Source organism: Rhineura floridana, chromosome 7, assembly GCF_030035675.1.
Source record: "Rhineura floridana isolate rRhiFlo1 chromosome 7, rRhiFlo1.hap2, whole genome shotgun sequence".
Lineage (NCBI taxonomy): Eukaryota > Metazoa > Chordata > Lepidosauria > Squamata > Rhineuridae > Rhineura > Rhineura floridana.
This window is the reverse complement of record NC_084486.1, coordinates 52,012,267-52,030,645: the sequence shown is the minus strand read 5'-3', so window position 1 is coordinate 52,030,645 and position 18,379 is coordinate 52,012,267. Positions and strand designations below refer to the sequence as shown.

The following is an 18,379-nucleotide window of genomic DNA, read 5'->3' as shown; positions in this document are numbered from 1 at the left end:
CTTCCTCAGATGCCAGGCACATCCCATCAGGGCACAACCTATGGGAGTTACCACAAGTTGGAGCAGCCTTATAAAATTGTCATAGGAACATAAGAAACTGCTTTATACCAAGTAAAACCATTGGCCCATCTAACTCAGTATTCTCTATCCCAGGGCTGAGGAACCTCTGGCCTAAAGGCCAACTGCAGCCTGCTGAACCTTCCCATCCAACCCCTGACCTCTTCTAAAGTCCTCTCTCCCCCTTTCTTCTCAGCTGTTTCCCATGGATCAACTCATCTCTCTCTCTCTCTCTCTCTCTCTCTGTGTGTGTGTGTGTGTGTATGTGTGTGTGTGTGTGACAGAGAGAGAAAGAGAGAGCACACAAGGAAGTGAGGTTTCATACATCCATTGGGGGCTCCAAAGGGGGCAGAGCCGAGCTCATAATGTAGGAAAATCATTCTTTCCCTGCATTGCCAGCTCTTCTGCAGTCTGGTGTGGATGTACAGGTGTGTGTGAATGGATGCTTGTGAATGGGCTGGGGGGGAGGGAGAGACTGTATGTATGTATGGGGGCATGTGAATGGGGAGTTTTGGCCCTGTCTGCTTTTAGCTTTGACCCTCCCCATTGCTGACTGGAGCCCTGCAGATTACCCATGAAGGAATGTGGCCCCTGGACTGAAAATAAGGGTTCCTTTCCCCTGGTCTACATGACTGGCAATGGCTGTCCAGGTTTCAGGCAAAGTGGTTTTTCCCAGCCTTTCCTGAAGATGCCAGGGATTGAACTTGGGATCTTTCACATGCAAAGCATGTTCTCTGTCACTGAGCTACAGTCCTTTCCCAAGGGTCTGGGAGAATAGAGAGCATCCCATTCCAACACTCCATTCATCCATCAGCTAAATCTCCTCTTCATCAGAACTTTCACTTGAGGTGAACCAGCCCTAGTCACCTCTCAGTAGGTCAGCAATGCATAACTCAGTTCTACCAGAGCCTGACAAAAGCACCAATAAATGGTGCATGCAAATGATTCACCAATCCTTAGCCTTTTTAAAAAGACGTTTGCAAACCTTGGGATTTCCTCCAAGCCTGTTGTTGGTCCTTCACAACTGTGGATCATGCCATTTTGCCTACTGAAGAATGAGTTTGCTGTTGAAGTAAAATGACAATATAAAGATATCACAACACAAACCGTAAGGGCTGTAATTATATGTTCTAGTCAAAAAGGTTGTAATGGATAGGATACATTGTAGCATTGTCCAATCAGCCATTGTGTGCTAGTGGACAGATAGAACGCTGGCCTTTGACCGGGGAGGTTTCAGCTCAAATAGTACTCACCTATGAAAACACACTGGCTGGCCTTGAGCAAGTTTTGTCTCTCAACAACAGCTCCTCATCTTTTGCTTTAGGCTGTCAAACATCTGTTTTGGAGATGCGTTGATGGCACATCTTAGTCAAGCCTTCATCTCACTTTTGGCATGCATTAGTACGAGTAATTGTTTAACAACATATAAATAAACAAACATGCACTAGGTTTTCCTAAAATTACTGTTTGGTTGAAAATGTAAGGTTTTATTAATAGATGTGAGCTGCATCAGTAGGGTTTGAAGTGTGAAGCAAAACTTGTCGGCCAAAACGCTTGTCCACATTACAAATACTTTCCATTTTCTCTTCCATCAGCAATGATCAGATCACATAAATAGTACCGGGAGCTTCAAAAGTGATTTAAGCCTCTTGTGAAAAAATGTTAATACAGTAGCTGCATTCACATGCCACAGTAAACCATAAACCATGGTTTACGGTGCACAAGCTGATCGCACTCACTTTGCTCCTTCCTGCTTGCACTGGCGAGAAGCAAACTGCAATCCCTGGGTTAGCCTTACACTCAAACCAGGGATCATGACTTGGTTTGCTCCCAACAAATCAAAATCTGTTGCTAAGGTTTGTTTTTAGCTTACTGGTCATTGTTTGATTGAGCAAAACCAACCACAACCCCAGATTCAGATGTAACACTAAGCCAGGGATCATGGTTGGTTTCCTCCACATGCTATCATGGAGGAGCAAAACAGTCCAGATCAGTGTGTTCACATTAAACCATTAATTATGGTTTATCGTTATACCAAAATTGTGCCAGTGACTGCTCATCTCTTGCAATGCTAATATTACCCTCAAGTCTTTTTCTCCGTCACTTACCATGTACTCTTTTGGCTGTTCATCCTAGATACCTAGGCTGTTAGGAGCTCTTCCTACAATGTGTTTTTAAGTTGCAAATACTTCAGCAAGTTATTCCACCACCCCTTCTTAAAACTGTAAACTGTAAAAGCAATGTTTCTAAGGGCACTTCCAGGAGGCTGCTTCTCCCAGCAACTGATGTGCTTCTGCAAATGACAGGTGTGCTGAATTGCAGCACCTGGCACCTGCAAGGCAAACCTGAATTATGGCGAGTCTGTCCACAAGCCCCAACCCATATGGCTCTCTAGGCCTCCTTATTCGGTCCTTTGGACTCTTCCGATGTGACACCTCCTCTCCAGGCCACAACCCCTAACCGGCTCTGCCTCCATGCTCTCTTCAAATGCTTTTGCCTGGTTGTAATATGTTGTAATATGTCCTTGAACTGTGATCACGCCTCTAACCTGCCTGGATGGAGATATGTATGTGTAGAAACCTCACAGTTTTATGTAGCTGGAATGTATTGTATTGAATTATTCACTGTGATCACAGACCAAAAAAACTAGATACATAAATAAAACATACAGCTAGTTAAAACAGTATTAAAACATTTATCTTGATCTGCAATGAGGTCAGGAAAGTTTTTGCAACCCTCTCAGTAATATGAGGGAAAAAATCCCTTAAACAGAACAATACAAAATCTTTAGAAGATTTAATAAAGGGAGAACCAACCTTTCTCTGTGTTCAAGTGCAAAAGATCATGATCATGATCAACAGACACTTATTGCTCCAGCTTCACACAAACACATTAATTGTTAAATTGTCCACTTGACAGTGCAGAAGGCAGCGTACTGAAACGAGCAGGCATAAATGCCCTATATTTGGAGACTCTTAATAAATGCAAGCATGAACTTCTAATGATTCCATAATTAGGAAAATTAAGGAGTACTGCAGAACCAATGGAGATTTGTTAGCTGCAGTTCAGATACTGTAGATCTAAATCTACCAATTGCTGCATAAAGAAGTTGGGCCTTCTTTAAAGCATAATTGCCCAAAGTTTCAGAAGAGAATCCTAGCCTAAAAATCTTCTTCTCCCTCTCTCATCCCTCAACTGACAAAGGAGTCTTTGAGCAATAAGAAAATATGACTAGCAGGAACTGCAGAAAGTGCAAACATAACCATCGTTTCTGGTCCTCAACCAAAGCTTTTAATTCAACTGATCAAATGTCCACTTCCAAATACAGCTGCATTCCCCGCACAAGTTGGTAAACCCAGTATCTTCATAAAGAAAGTAACCTGAACTCTTTCCATTTGTTAAACCCAGAAATCCAGATGGGAATTCCATATGTGAGTTGGGCCAAGTAGATGGAATGTAGTCTATGCAGCCTTTGGGTCCCCAGACGGTGCTGGACTACAATTCACATCATTGCTGACAATTGTACCAACTTTCCCTGGTCACATTTATCCAGTTTACCACCACAGTTGAAGTATAAATGACAGCATTTCCACTGATTCTAATGGAGATGGATTGAACTAGATTCCATTTTTATGCTGATTGTCCATAGTCATAGCCACTATAGTTAGTATGCAGGGATTAAAACTGTTCACATATTTAGTAGCATTAAAAACAAAACAAGACATTTCAAAAAATAAAAAAGTTGGCTCACTCATTGCAAAATTAAGGCAGCTATCACCCATTTATCTGGGAGTAAGCCCCATTGATTTCTATGGTATTTACTTTTAAGTAAGAATGCACTAGATTGCAGTTCATTACGTCCATATAGATCATAAATATCAAAGGTACAAGGAAAAAGAATTAGGAAAACCATGTTCAGAATTGCAACTGATATACACTGTTAGAGATGCATCTGTATGGGAAAATGACCGCAAGACATCTTGATGTACGAGGAGGTGTAAGATGGCATGCTCAATTCCCCTGCCTCATGCTCCTATCTCACACCCCTGCATGCCAGCCAGGTGGGCCCTTTTGTGTGCTTTCTCACCCTGCCTATGTAGCATAAGCTTTGTTTATGTAACATGGATGGGGTAAGAGAGGCCCTTAATTGGCAAAAATAGATAGTGGATGCCAACAACTCATTAGGAAAGATGTTTTCACTCACTGCTAAGGCCAGGGCACTTGGCCTTCAAGGCAGGTACATTGAATCATGCTTCAACAAAGCCCAAGGACACTGGCCAACAGGACTGATAAACAAAGACAGAAGCGTGAGACCCAAGAAAAAGAAACATCCCCACAGGTATAGCTAGTCACAGGTGCAAACCTGCACCAGGTCCAGGGGCTCTTTTGGGTATAAATAAGGTTCCCTAACTCCTGTTCAAGGAGCTTCAGTACAGACCCAGGCTGGTGGGGTGCTGTGTATTGGCCAGCTGAGATCTCTCTGTTGCCTGTCTGGGGCTCCCAACGACTGAAAGGGGAATGTGAGATCTGTGCTCATTCATTGCTTTATCTGTTTATTGCTTTGCCTGCCATATAACTCTAGCTGCTATCACAAATAAAGCTATGACTTTTTCACTGGTGTCTTCATTCATTGCCTTTGAAACTCCTGAACCTTCTTGTCTCTGGCAAAACAGCATCCTTAATAAATGACCCACAAAGGATTGAACCAGTCTCTGCTTTCCTTGGCTAGGCCATAAAACAAACAATTTCCTGCATTCTGTTTGGATAGTTTCCTGAAATGTTATAGGAATATTATGTCTCTAGGACCTAGACTCTAGGTAATGTTGTATACAATGGAGCATTTGAGTGTGTTCACAAATCTCTTCCCTTATTTTAAGTAGCAGCATTATAAGTAGTAGTAGCAAAAGACAACTTTTCACTGCACTAGTGCTTGGTGCTCTAGGAATACATGCAAGCTTTTCAAGGCTTAACTGCACATTACATACAAATGCATGTAACAAAGTTTTGATGGCTCCTTTGAGAGAAGCATTGGAAAGAATAAGGAGTGGACGAGAGAAGATGCTTCACCCCTTTCTGGCCTGTTTCTCCTATTCAAATTGCCTCCCCCAGGCTGTCCCTCCCATGTGAGATTTCAAAGGTTTATTTTCCTGGGTGGGAAATCAACTAAGCATGTGAGATTTAGAAGTGGTGGGCAGAGAAAGAGGTAAGCATTCCCTTCTCTTGTCTAAATCTCTCCTGTGGATGAACAAGGAAAAGCAGCTGTCACACAGAGCCAGCCCTACCACTAGGCAGAATTTGGTGGCTGCCTCTGACAGTAGAAGCTGGAGGGCAGGGAACAACAGTAAGTTATTGGAAGACAGATCTGTGGAGTAGCTGTATGTGCAGTGGGGCACAGCCACGAAACTTCCCTCCTGAGACAGTAGTGCTCCTGTCAGTGCAACTGCACAGCTCCAGCCTCACCCCCCCCAATCTCACCCAGATAAGCAGCAGCAACAATGACTTCTGGAGATGTGCATGCCCCACATCCAGAATTATGCTAGCATTATGCCCCCTAAATAGCCTTCTGCCCTCAGGCACAGTGGAAGATGCTGTCTCATTGCCAGTGCTGAAGTAACTACCTGTCGGTTTCTGTATGTGGAATAGGTGTGAGTGTGGGCCAACTTGACCTTTGGTTCAAGATACAAAATTTCTTGTGTTGCCATGTCTCTCTCACACACACACATTTCCATCCCTAAGCTATGTCAAACTGCAGACAAAAACATCCATATAAGGCCCCATCTGCACTATACATTTAAAGCAGTATTATAGCACTTTAAATAGCCATGACTTCCCCCAAAGAATCCTGGGAACTCTAGTTTGTTAAGGGTGCTGAGAGTTGTTAGGAGACCACTATTCCCCTCACAAAGCTATAGTTTCCAGAATGGTTTAACAATCAGTCCCACTTTCCAGGGAACTCTGGGAATTGTAGTTCTATGAGGGGAGTGGGGGTCTCCTAACAACACTCAGCACCCTAAAAACTACAATTCCCAGGATTGGGTAAAGCCATGGCTGTTTAAAGTGCTATAATACTGCTTTAAATGTAAGTGCGAACAGGGCTTTACTCTAATTACTACATATTTCTTTGAAGGAAATCATGAATATTCTTGTTCTCTGGAAACAACACAGCAATTGCTTCTGAGAACAAACATCAATTTCTGAAGGACCATCCAGAATTTTGAATTAATAAGACATTTATTGGGCACTTGCCTTGATTCTTGTGGTCAAGTATTCAGGTCACAAGGAATACCATTCATTCCAGATGAGTTGCTGAAGGATGGCAATGCTCTGTGGTCGCCCTGTATGATGACCTATGCCGGGAGAGAGACAGGGGGAGTGTGACTCTGTTGATTCTCCTGGATCTCTCAGCGGCTTTTGATACCATCGACCATGGTATCCTTCTGGGGAGACTCACGGAGTTGGGAGTTGGAGGTACTGCTTGGAAGTGGCTCCGCTCCTACTTGGTGGACCATCTGCAGAAGATAGGGCTTGGGGAGCACTGCTCGATACCCTGGACTCTTCATTGTGGAGTCCCGCAGGGATCAGTTCTGTCCCCCATGCTTTTTAACATCTACATGAAGCCGCTGGGTGCGGTCATCAGGAGTTTTGGAGTGTGTTGTCATCAGTATGCTGATGACACGCAACTCTACTTCTCCTTTTCATCTTCCTCAGGTGAGGCTGTTAATGTGCTGAACCGTTGCCTGGCCGCGATAATGGACTGGATGAGAGCTAATAAACTGAGGCTCAATCCTGACAAGACTGAGACGCTGTTGGTGGGTGCCTTCTCGGCCCAGACGGTGGATGTTCAACCTGTTCTGGATGGGGTTACACTCCCCTTGAAGGAACAGGTTCGTAGCTTGGGGGTTCTTTTCAATCCATTCCTGTCTCTTGAGGCTCAGGTAGCCTCGGTGGCACGGAATGCGTTCTACCACCTTCGGTTGGTAGCCCAGCTACGTCCCTATCTGGACAGTGACGACCTCGCCTCAGTTGTGCATGCTCTGGTAACCTCTAGATTGGACTACTGCAATGCGCTCTACGTGGGGCTGCCTTTGAAAACAGTCCGGAAACTACAGCTAGTGCAAAACGCAGCAGCCAGATTGTTGACGAGGATCAGACGGTCGGCACATATAACACCTGTTCTGGCGCGTTTACACTGGCTACCTATCTGTTTCCAGGCTAAATTCAAAGTGCTAGTTTTGACTTATAAAGCCTTACACGGTGCGGGACGACAATACCTAGCGGAACGCCTCTCTCGATATGAACCTACCCGTTCACTACGGTCAACATCAAAGGCCCTCCTTCGAGCTCCGACTCACAGAGAGGCACGGAGGGTTGTAACGAGATCTAGGGCCTTTTCAGTGGTGGCCCCCGAACTATGGAATAGTCTTCTCGACGAGGTGTGTCTGGCGCCTACACTTCTATCTTTTCGGCGCCAGGTTAAAACCTTTTTATTCTCCCAGGCATTTTAACATATTTTACTATTGTTAATATATACCAGGCTGTTAAATGCTTAAAATGTATGTTTTTAGTGTTTTTATTGTCATTTTATTGTATTTTTGCATTGTATTTACTTTATGCTGTACACCGCCCTGAGAGCCTCTGGCTTTGGGCGGTATAAAAATCGAATAAAATAAATAAATAAAATAAAAATAAATAAATAAAGATAAATTATACAAGCTGGATTCCAATCTAAACAGAGTTCTCCCCCCACCCCGGTATGTCTCAGCTGTCTTCTTGTGCTGTGATTTTGATGGTCAAGATTTCAAATGCTGCTGAAAATTAGAAGCTGGCTGACTGGCATGCCAGGAACTAACTTGTCAACCAAATGAAGGCACTAAAACTACTGCTAATAACTGAAAGCAGACATGACTTTTGGCTTGCTGTCATCAATCAGTTATCCTCAAAGAGTGACTCCAGCAGCTAGACCTGGAAGTCCTGTAGCATTAGCCTGCTGGGTTTATTTTCCATCTCCCTAAAGTTCTTAAATGCTCATAGGTGTGCTAGAGCAAAGATAGGCAATATGGTGCCCTCCAGATGCTGCTGTTGGATTATGACTTCCACCATCCCTGGCTATTGGCCATGTTGGCTGGGGCTGATGGGAGTTGTAGCCACAATATCTGGAGGGTATCATGTTGGCTAACTCTGTGTTAGAGTCTTCCAGTCCTATCTGTGATGTTAACTGGCTTATAAATAATAAATGAAGTCTTCTGTTCCTGTTCTATTATTTATTTTCCTTCAGTTTAATTTCTTCTTTATAAAAGGTGCCTAACCAAGTTAAAAAATGGGAGATTTTGAGGTGGGCATGGAAGATATTTAGCCACAGTGGTGGCAGCTGCTCATTGGGACTGGTAGGGCAGGAGACAGAGAGAACAACAGTAGGTGAAGCCAGACCCAATGACAGGAAGAGCCACTCCCTGACTGTAAGTAAAAAGGCAAGCAGGTGGGGGCTGGCTAAGGGCAGACTGAGGTTAGTGGGGCAGTACCCCACTTGCCCAGTGGACCAGCCTCCACTGATTTGTCCTATAATTATATTGGACCTCTTTGCACCTATAGCTTATTTATGGAAATATGCTGCACATCATAGCCTTAAAGAAGTGATCCTTCTTGAGAGCAAGCGGAAGAAATGTATTGTCCCTTCAGGGCTTATAGCTTTGTTTATTCTTCAGACACCTTGATTTAGAGACAGCAATGGTGCAGGGATGGGGAACTTATGACTCTCCAAATGTTGCTGGCGATTAACTATGCTGGCTGGGGCTGATGGGAATTGGAATCCAACAACATCATCAACATTCCCACTCCCGCTGTAGAGGAAACTGCCCCAGAATATTGGGGCAAGGTAATGAAGTACCAGCTCTTGCGAACAGGGATGTTGAGTAGCGAATATGGACAAAATGTCTATCCTGTGTCAGTTTCTCCTGAATGCAAAAAGGGATCGATGCCACCCTGTTTTTGTGCAGATTTGTTTTCATCCTAAAAAAATCTGCACAGTTCTACTAAAAATGAAAATTAGGTGCTTGTGGGTGATCCAGGGACTACCTTCTTCTCCTGTGCATGGAAAGATGATATCAGATGGGTAACTAGCTCCACCTAGTGGTTGAAGGCAAAAGAGTACTGCTGACGTTTTACTGTAGCTCCGTCCCTGGTCTGCGCCTGCTCCGTGCTCAGTTTCTCTTTTGCCTCACAGAAAAGTGGTTGGATTCTCTCTGACTCCGTGATTCAGGCTTGTAGCGTTTTTGTTGTTTGGATCTTCTGTGTGAGTTCGTTCTTGTTCTTTCCCTTCAAGTTTTCTTATTCCTTCTGTAATAGTTTAAACAAACAAACAAACAAAGGGGTTCCTTCTGTCTTTTTCCTTCTGACCTTCCCCCGTGGTGAGAAACAGCCAGCCCCTCCCCGCGGCTCTGGCAGCCGTCGACCTATTCAGACTCCCTCTTTAACTAATTTCACTGACGTTCCTCCTCGTTCACCAGGCTGCAGCGTCGGCGGTTTTCAACCTTGGCAGCAGCCTTCCCAGGGCTCGATACCCAGGCTTACACCCAGTTATTTCTTGCTCTTTGCGAGCGGCTTTCGTTTTTACCCGCTCTGTAGCAGGAGAGGAGGTAGACGCGCAGAAGCAATAGAGGGGAAGACGCCGGCCGCTGTTAAATTGCAAGCTTCGCCCGGTCATTTACTAGCAGCATTTATTAACCCTATAAGTCCCGCAGTGTGTGCCCGCGATGGGGAAAGCCACGCACAAAATGAAACACCTCTCAAAGGGGTTAAAACCGCCTCCCCACATGGCATCAACAGACGCAGTATCAGAGCCCCTTCCCACCCTGGGATTGGAGCAGTCTCATTCCTCGGGATCATTCTGAAGTAGCGGCAGCCCACCCCTCTACCGTCAGGCACGAGGTGGCTGAGGCTCAGATTCTGGCGGGCAGGGTGACTACAGAAGGCAGGATATCTGCCCCACATAAGCGAACTTGTAGAGATGGTCAAGCTTCTGTACACCATACAAGGGACCAGAGAGACCTGGAACCCCTCTCTGATGACGAAGGCAGCCAGCTCCAGCCTCCCTTAGATGCTATTTTTTCTACTACCCTCTCCTGATGCATTTGCTGGGTTTTTGGATGAACCAATCCCTGTTCAACAGGTTCAATCTGCTGAAGGGTGTAGGCTCTACTCTTCTCATACTCAGGCTTGCCCTGTTCAGTTACATCTGTCAACGCATTCAATTCAACAGCTTAAGGAGCAGCTTAGAGAGGCTCTCTTATTGGATCTAGCCAGGGACTTGTCTTCTCAAAATACTTCAGGCTCCCACCCCTCGAGGTATCCACTTACAGATTACTCGAGGTCAGATCTTCGCCCTCCTCCTGGCCGCTTATCTCCAGATCCCCATGCGTCATCTCAAGGCAGACATCTACAGCTCCCTGACCAGGAGCCTATGGATGCAGAAAATGAATTGATTGTCTTGGATGAGGAGGAATGGAGTGGGGAGTCGGAATCTGAGGAGATTCTATCTACCAGGATATTTCAAGAGGCTCATTTTCTTCCTCTGCTGTGCAAGGCGATGGAAGCCCTTACCCTCACCTCTACAGAGGATCCTCCTACTCCATCCACCTCGAGAGTGTCAGCAGTATGTCCAGATCCAAAACCTAGGTCGAGAGTGTTGAAACTTCCTTCTCTTCTTCCGAAGGTGCTCAAATCAGAATTCGACCTTCCTTTACAATTCAAAAAGTCAGTTTCCATCGCCAACAAGTATTATACACTAGAACAACCGCTCATGGATCAGTTGAAGGTCCCGCTCATAGACGCGCCTATAGTCAATCTCCTGAACCCATCTTTGAACCCGAAAGACTCAGATGCTCACCTCAAGGATGCCACTGAGCGTAAGATGGACCAGGGGCTTAGAAGAGTTCACGAGGCTAGTGCGCTTTCCGTCAGGGCAGCAGCAGCCTCCTCAGTGTTTGCTCGAGCTTCCCTTCTCTGGTTGGAGGACCTGCTGGATGACCCACAGCAAGATCCAACCCGAGTGCGCAAATCTCTGCTGAAGGTCTCTCGGGCGGTTACCTTCATGGCAGACGCGTCCATGGATGCTATGCAGTTCGCAGCAAGGTCACTGACAGCAGGGGTCTTCATGAGAAGAACCCTTTGGCTTCGTCACTGGGAAGCAGACCCTGTAGCTCGCTCGAACCTTGCCTCGGAACCCTATGTGGGAGGCAAATTATTCGGGGACACCGCCCTCGCGCATGTCTTGGAAACTAAGGAAAAGAAAAAGTCCATGCCATCCACCAGGAAAAGGGATGACAGCAGAGCCTTTCGTCGGTCATTCCATCCATATTTCCCGTCGCACTCCTTTCGGGGCTCACGTTCCTTTGGAAGACAGAAGGATGCCCGCTCCAGCCGTCCCTTCTGGAACAGACAGCGCAGACAGCTTAAGTCCCAACAACACCTTTCAGGTCGCTATGGATTCACATCCCAGTCACGTGGAAACAGAGGTCAGTTCTGACGCCTCCGCCTCGCCGGTGGGTGGCCGTCTCCAACAGTTTACTCACCGATGGAAGGACTTGTCCTCCGATCGGTGGGTCCTACACACTCTTCGATACGGCCTTCGCCTGGAATTTTCTTCCACCCCTCCGGCGAGATTCATTCCATCCCCTCTATCAACGAATCCACACAAGAGAGACAAAGTTTTGCGGTCAGTTTCCCATCTTCTGCACATAGCAGCCATCGAGAAAGTTCCTCCAGGAGAGAGGTTCCTGGGAAGTTACTCTCTGTTCTTCACCGTCGGGAAAAAAGACGGTTCGTCCAGGCCTGTGTTAGACCTCAAGGGTCTAAACCGCTTCATAAAATACCGCAAGTTTCGTATGGTCACCTTGCTTTCAATCAAGGAAGTGCTGAGGATAGGGGACTTCCTCTCTATCGACCTGAAGGAGGCATACCTACACATACCAATCTTTCCCCCTCACAGAAGGTACCTCCACTTCGTGGTGGGACAAGAACATTATCAATTCAAGGCCATGCCCTTTGGCCTGTCGTCTGCCCCCAGAGTATTCACAAAGGTCGTGGTTGTCCTGGTGGCACACCTCAGGACTCTGGGGATTCATATATTTCCTTATCTGGACGACTTTCTGATTCGCTCACCATCATTGCACAAGGCATGGGAAGACCTCCATGTCACCCTGGCCTGTCTAAAGGATCATGGCTTCCTGATCAACGAGGCCAAAAGCCATCTCTTTCCGTCCAACCGCATTACACATTTTGGAGCGACTATAGACTCTCTACATGGCCTCCTCACTTTGTCCCAAGACAGAGTCAGCAAGATTCGACAAGTAACATTGGATATCCTATCATCCCCCTTGCTGGACCTGATGAAATTGGCAACGCTTCTCGGCTTGATGGTGTCCACGTTCCAGACGACGCCTTGGGCACGTCATCACTCCCGCACACTTCAGTGGGCACCTCTGCCCTTTCAATCCGACATAGCGTCCAGACATCACCGCAGGATAACTCTGTCACCACAGGTTCGACAGTCACTGTTTTGGTGGACCCACGAATTCAATCTAATGAGAGGCGTTCCCTTCCAGGATCCACCACACACCCTGATAACATCAGATGCCAGCTTATCAGGTTGGGGAGCCATATGCGACAGGCAGGTGGTTCAAGGCACATGGTCTCCTCTGGAGTCCACTCTGCTGATCAATTTCCTCGAACTGCGTGCACTTCGTCTGGCCCTCAGGCACTTCGCGACCTCCAGACAGTTGGGAGCAGTGCTGGTCAGAACAGACAACGTGTCGGCCAAATCTTATTTGAACCGTCAGGGGGGCACACGCTCCCTCCTTCTTCAGAAGGAGGCCTTTCTCCTCTTCCAGTGGGCAGAGAACAATGTCGACTCGATAGTGGCAGAATATCTCAAGGGAGAGGACAACAGCCAAGCGGACTGGCTCAGTCGGGAAAAGCTACTTCAAGGGGAATGGACTCTTCACCCAGAGGCTTTTCATCAGATAGTGAAACGTTTTGGCCACATTCATGTGGACCTCTTTGCCACCAGGCACAATCGACAGGTGAAGAGATTCTTCTCCCGGTATGTGACACCAGGCGCGGAAGGGACGGATGCCTTAACTTCCCGGTGGCCTCCGGGCAGACTGTATGCCTTTCCTCCGATTCCAGTTATTCCCAGGGTGATCAAAAAGCTTCAGACCGAGAGATCGGCACTCCTATTAGTGGCTCCATGGTGGCCATGGAGACCTTGGTTTCCAGCCCTTCTCGACCTGTCGGTGGAACCACCATGGCAGATTCCAGTACGAAGGGACCTACTCTCTCAGGGACAGCTCCGCCACCCGGCTCCAGAGTGGTGGGCGCTTCATGTATGGAACTTGAACGGAGGAGACTCTTGAAAAAAGGCATCTCTCCCCAAGTGTTGGAAACTATGATGGCTTCTAGATGCCCTTCCACACTCAGAATTTATGAGAGCACATGGAAGGCATTCTCATCCTGGTCACAGAAGAAAGGAATTCTTCCTTGGAAGGCGGGGGTCAACCAGATCTTGTCTTTTCTACAAGACGGATTATCTTTGGGCCTCAGACCAAATACCCTGAAGCGCCAAGTTTCGGCCTTGTCGGCAATCCTCTCCAGATCTCTGGATAATCCAATCGGATCTCACCCTTTCGTCAAACGTTTCCTCAGGGGTGCGACGGTAACAGCACCACCTACGGTGCACCGCTACCCAACTTGGGATTTACATAAAGTTTTATCAGCCCTTCAAAGACCTCCATTTGAACCTCTGAGTCAGGTTTCCCTCCGTCTTCTCTCCTTTAAAGTCTTGTTTCTCGTGGCCATCACTTCGGCCCGTAGAGTGTCTGAGTTGAATGCCCTATCCGTCCATAAAATTTTTTGTATGTTTCATAAGGATAGAGTAGTCCTACGTACTGTTCCTTCCTTCCGTCCCAAAGTGTTGTCTACTTTCCATTGCCAGCAAGAGCTGGTATTGCCGTCCTTTTGTCCGAATCCTGTCCACCCTTTAGAGAAAGCCTGGCACTCTCTTGATGTGCGAAGAGCGCTTAAAGTTTATATTTCCAAGACAAAGCCAATTCGGAAAACAGATAATTTGTTTGTCTCTTTCCACCCTACCTCCCTAGGGAATAAGGTGTCCACGTCCACACTAGCCAGGTGGATTAAGGCATGCATATCATTAGCTTATGCCTCTCTAAGATTAGCTCACCCTACCGGAGTAGTAGCTCACTCTACCAGAGCAGTGGCCACATCAGCGGCCTTTTCCCGTAATGCCCCTCTAGCGGAGATTTGTAGAGCAGCCACATGGTCCACTCCCAATACGTTCATTAAGCATTATAAAATAGACTCCTATGCTTCATCGGAGGCAGCCTTTGGGAGGAGGGTGCTACAGCACGTCCTCAAGGATCATTCGTGACCACAGCCCAGCAGTATTCCCACCCTACATGGGTCAGCTTTGGTATGTCCCATCTGATATCATCTTTCCATGCACAGGAGAAGAGACATTTGGTCTTACCGTGAAATCGGTCTTCTCTGTGCATGTCAAAGATGATATCAGGGCCACTCCCTATGAGTGCTGGGCTGCCTTTATAAGCACGGTTAGCCCTGGAGCAGAGAGTGTATGAGTACTGTTGTCTTGTCTTGTTTGTGGCGTCTATTGGCCTGATTTCATGGGCTTGTCATTGGAAACTGAGCACGGAGCAGGCGCAGACCAGGAATGGAGCTACAGTAAAATGTCAGCAGTACTCTTTTGCCTTCAACCACTAGGTGGAGCTAGTTACCCATCTGATATCATCTTTGACATGCACAGAGAAGACCGATTTCACAGTAAGACCAAATGTCTCTTTTCTTTAAAAAACCACTGTGCAACTGCTTGGAGAAACTACTGACTTCACCTTGTCGGTGAGGTGAAAAACTATTTTTAAATGCTCCCAAGAAGTGTCCATACATCATAAGGTGCAGTCCCTTCCTAGGAAATTGGTGTATGCCATGATTAAGTGGTTTATATATATATATTTCTAAATAAAATAAGTTTCTTGCTGACAGCACCTGGAGAACATCTATTATGGCAGCTATTTAGAGTTAGCAATTTAGCTATTTAGAGAGACTAAAAGGTCACAAGGATAAGATGAATGTGAAAAGCAAAATAAAGATGACCACAAATTCTGGAAAAAAAAAACCCACAGGCAAGTAAAAATGGGATTTGAAGAGCATTTAAAAATTGCTTTTTAAAAATGTGTTTTTAAATTTGTATATTTGTTTTTCATGTTTTTAATTGTTGTAAACCGCCCAAAGAGCTTTGGCAGTATACAAATGCAATAAATAAATAAATAAGGAACCTATACTGGAACCAATATATTGGAAGCAAGGTAGTAGTTAGCAACAAAACTGTTCAAGGAGTATTGATGAGGCATTAGGGAGGAGGTCACAAACCTTTTTGGACCATAGGTGCATTTCAAATTTTGAGAGAGTGCTGAGGGCACCAGTCACAAAATGGCTGTCATGGGAGCATGGCATAACACAAATTAGACAGTAGTCGTGGTGAAGCTTTCCCATAATTGTATTTCCATACTAGGAAAAGCTTGGCCTGTAGAATTTCTGCCTGATATACAACTGTTAAGGGTACAAGAAACCCTTTTTCCCCAATGCCAACTGTAAACCAAAGCCTAGGCTGCCATCCTGTACTCACTTACCTGGAAATAAGCCCCATTAAACACAAAAAGCCTTACTTCTGAGTAGACATGTATACTATAAGGTAACTATACAATGAATTGTTAATTAATTCCTGGATTTTAGCTCCTGCAAAGCAGGAGACATGCTTACGTCTCTTTGCAAAGTGTTCACATTTGCCTTTTGGGGGAGGGGAATTATTTAACATTCATCCACACCTATTGTGTAGTAGTATTTGCAGAAAATAATTTTTAGGGGCACTACCTGTTCTCAGGTAAACCCATCACAGGAAAGATGCACCTTGGTTGCTAGGGAAAAAGGAAGGGCAAACTGTGGAGATTTCAAAGACTAGGGTGGGAAAAGACAGAAGCAGGAAAAGTGCACTAAAATGGAGGGTGAAACAGCAACTCCTTAGGACCCCAGGGATTCCTACTGCCTGGCATCCAAAGACCTCACTCATCAATCACAGCTCTGACTTCACTCATTGGCCATTTACACTGACAAGCAGGAGCAGCCAGGCTAGCTCATTTCACATAAATCACTTAGAAGAGTATCTGCACCTTTTTCTCCATAACTTTCTTTGTAGGAAGGCTAGAGACTTACATTTTTTTTTTAAAAAAAGAAAGCTCAGAGTCTGGGCTATCTGCTGGGAACACCACTGAAGGCCTTTCTGGGTGCCATGGTATATGGGGGTGACATGTTGGTGACCCCTGACATTTATTTCTCCCAGGAAGAGTTTGTGAAGATCTAAATGTGCAATCCCATGTGTGTTTACTTGAGAGTAAGCCCCACTAAACTGAACAGGGCTTACTTCTGACTAAAAATGGATAGGATTGGCTGCATGTCAAACAGGAGTAGTAAGTGATGAAGTTCTTAGGTCATCTGACAAATGAAAAAATTACATTATTACAATTGCAACTTATATACATGGGGGTAAAACTAGATCTAATAAAAAATGCAATTGCCACTAAAATCAGCTTCCTTACTTTGAAGACAGGAAAGTTACCAATGTAACATCAGTATTGTTAAAAAAAATTCTTCAGATGTTATATTGGCCATTGTTTTTGAAGGTTATAAAAGGGAATTCAACAAATTATGGAGGTATTGTCCATTATAGATAAAATAAATCTTCAGGGGCAGCGTACCCCTGTAAACCAGATGCTCCAGACATATAGGAGATCTGCTGTCTTTATGAAACTGCTTGCAGCTTCCTGGAAACATCTGGCTAGCCATTACTAGAAGCAGTATTGGACTAGATCAGAGATGGAGAACCTGTGGTCCTCTGGATGTTATTGGACTACAGTTCACATCCTGCCTGACCATTGATCATGGAGTCCAATAACATCTGGAAGGTGATGTGTTCCCACCCTTAGACTAGATAGACTCTTGGTTTGATCCTACAGGTCTATTCTCGTGTTCTTATTCTGTTCTTGTTCCGCTCCAACCTGCAAGATTCATCGTAAGTTCTGACCTCACCCAGAACTTTCCTGTTCAACTGGGCATCTGGAGCTGAGATTCATCTGCAGATTTTATAGGATGCAAAGCTCCACATAGGAGATAATATATAACAATTTCTCCAATAACATAAACAGATTGTTTATTGATACCAGTTATTTCAACATACCGTATGACTTTGGATTTTTCTCCTAAAATTAAAGTATTTGTTAATGTTTTTGTTAGTGCTCTCTTGTGCATTATGAACATATTCTGCCAGAACTCTTCAAAGTGCTGGTTTTAACCTTGAAGGCTCTTTGCTGCTTGGGTCCACAGTACATGAAGAATGCTGTTCTTGGACCTTGTGAACTTCATCTGAGCCATTCTTTGGGTACACCCAGTGGGTATGATGAGGCAAATGGTTACGTGGGAAAGGGCTTTTTCAGGGATGTCATCCTTGCTATGGAATGGCCTCCCCAGAGAAGGCCTTCTGGTGAAGATCTTTTTATTGTCCCTGGCATTTTATATCTTGCTGCTTCTTTTAACTTTATCTTAACTCTATGGGTTTTATTCTCTATTTCTTGATTTTTGGGTTTTGATCTTAATCAGAATTGCTTTTAATTCTGCTTTAAATTTTATTGCACAGGGTGAGGGAAAACATGTGTGCATTGTGTGTGGGCTTGGCAACCAAGAGGTCTTTTGTATCTTTAAAAGTTGTGCCGGGGGGGGGGGGGAGGGAGAATTCCACCCTGTGGTTTTTCCTATTACAGGGTTGCAAGAACACCTGCACTTGGCTGACTTTCTCTTCTCCTAAAGATACAGGATCAGTCTTAGGGATTGAACCTGGCAACCCTATCCAGCAGGTACCTGCTGATGATGAAGGAAAAAGAGGGAAAAGCCCACAAGAGAAGGAAAGCTGTGATTCCAATAAAAAGTTTTTTTCAAGCCTAACTGGAGTAGGGGAGGAAAGGAGCAAGGAGGGAATGCTGTGGGCCAGATGGGGAGGGCCCAGGGCCCACGTATGGCCTCATGCCAGCTGTTTCCTGACCCTGATTCAAAGATCCATTTAAGTCAAAGGGAATTGCTTTCTTTTAGGGCTGATGTGTGAAACACAAACCTGCAAAATTGAATTAAACGAATTCCCTCTGAACTCTGTCAGGAATAAGCAGTGTTACTATCTGTAATTTGCCGATGA

The 18,379-nt window shown here is 45.4% G+C and overlaps 1 protein-coding gene across 3 annotated transcripts in view; it reads left to right on the top strand.

Moving 5' to 3' along the window:
- The first annotated feature begins 9,283 nt into the window (after positions 1-9,283).
- LOC133388954 (gamma-aminobutyric acid receptor subunit pi-like) overlaps positions 9,284-18,379 on the top strand; it is a 50,527-nt gene continuing 41,431 nt past the window's right edge. For 2 of the 3 annotated variants that reach the window (XM_061635614.1, XM_061635616.1), the window contains exon 1: positions 14,504-14,907. In XM_061635614.1, the coding sequence (XP_061491598.1) occupies positions 14,751-14,907 (157 nt within the window). In that variant the 5' untranslated portion in view covers positions 14,504-14,750. Of the gene's footprint in view, positions 9,347-14,503; positions 14,908-18,379 lie in introns of those variants that run through there. The other variant, XM_061635615.1, reaches the window with a different exon arrangement.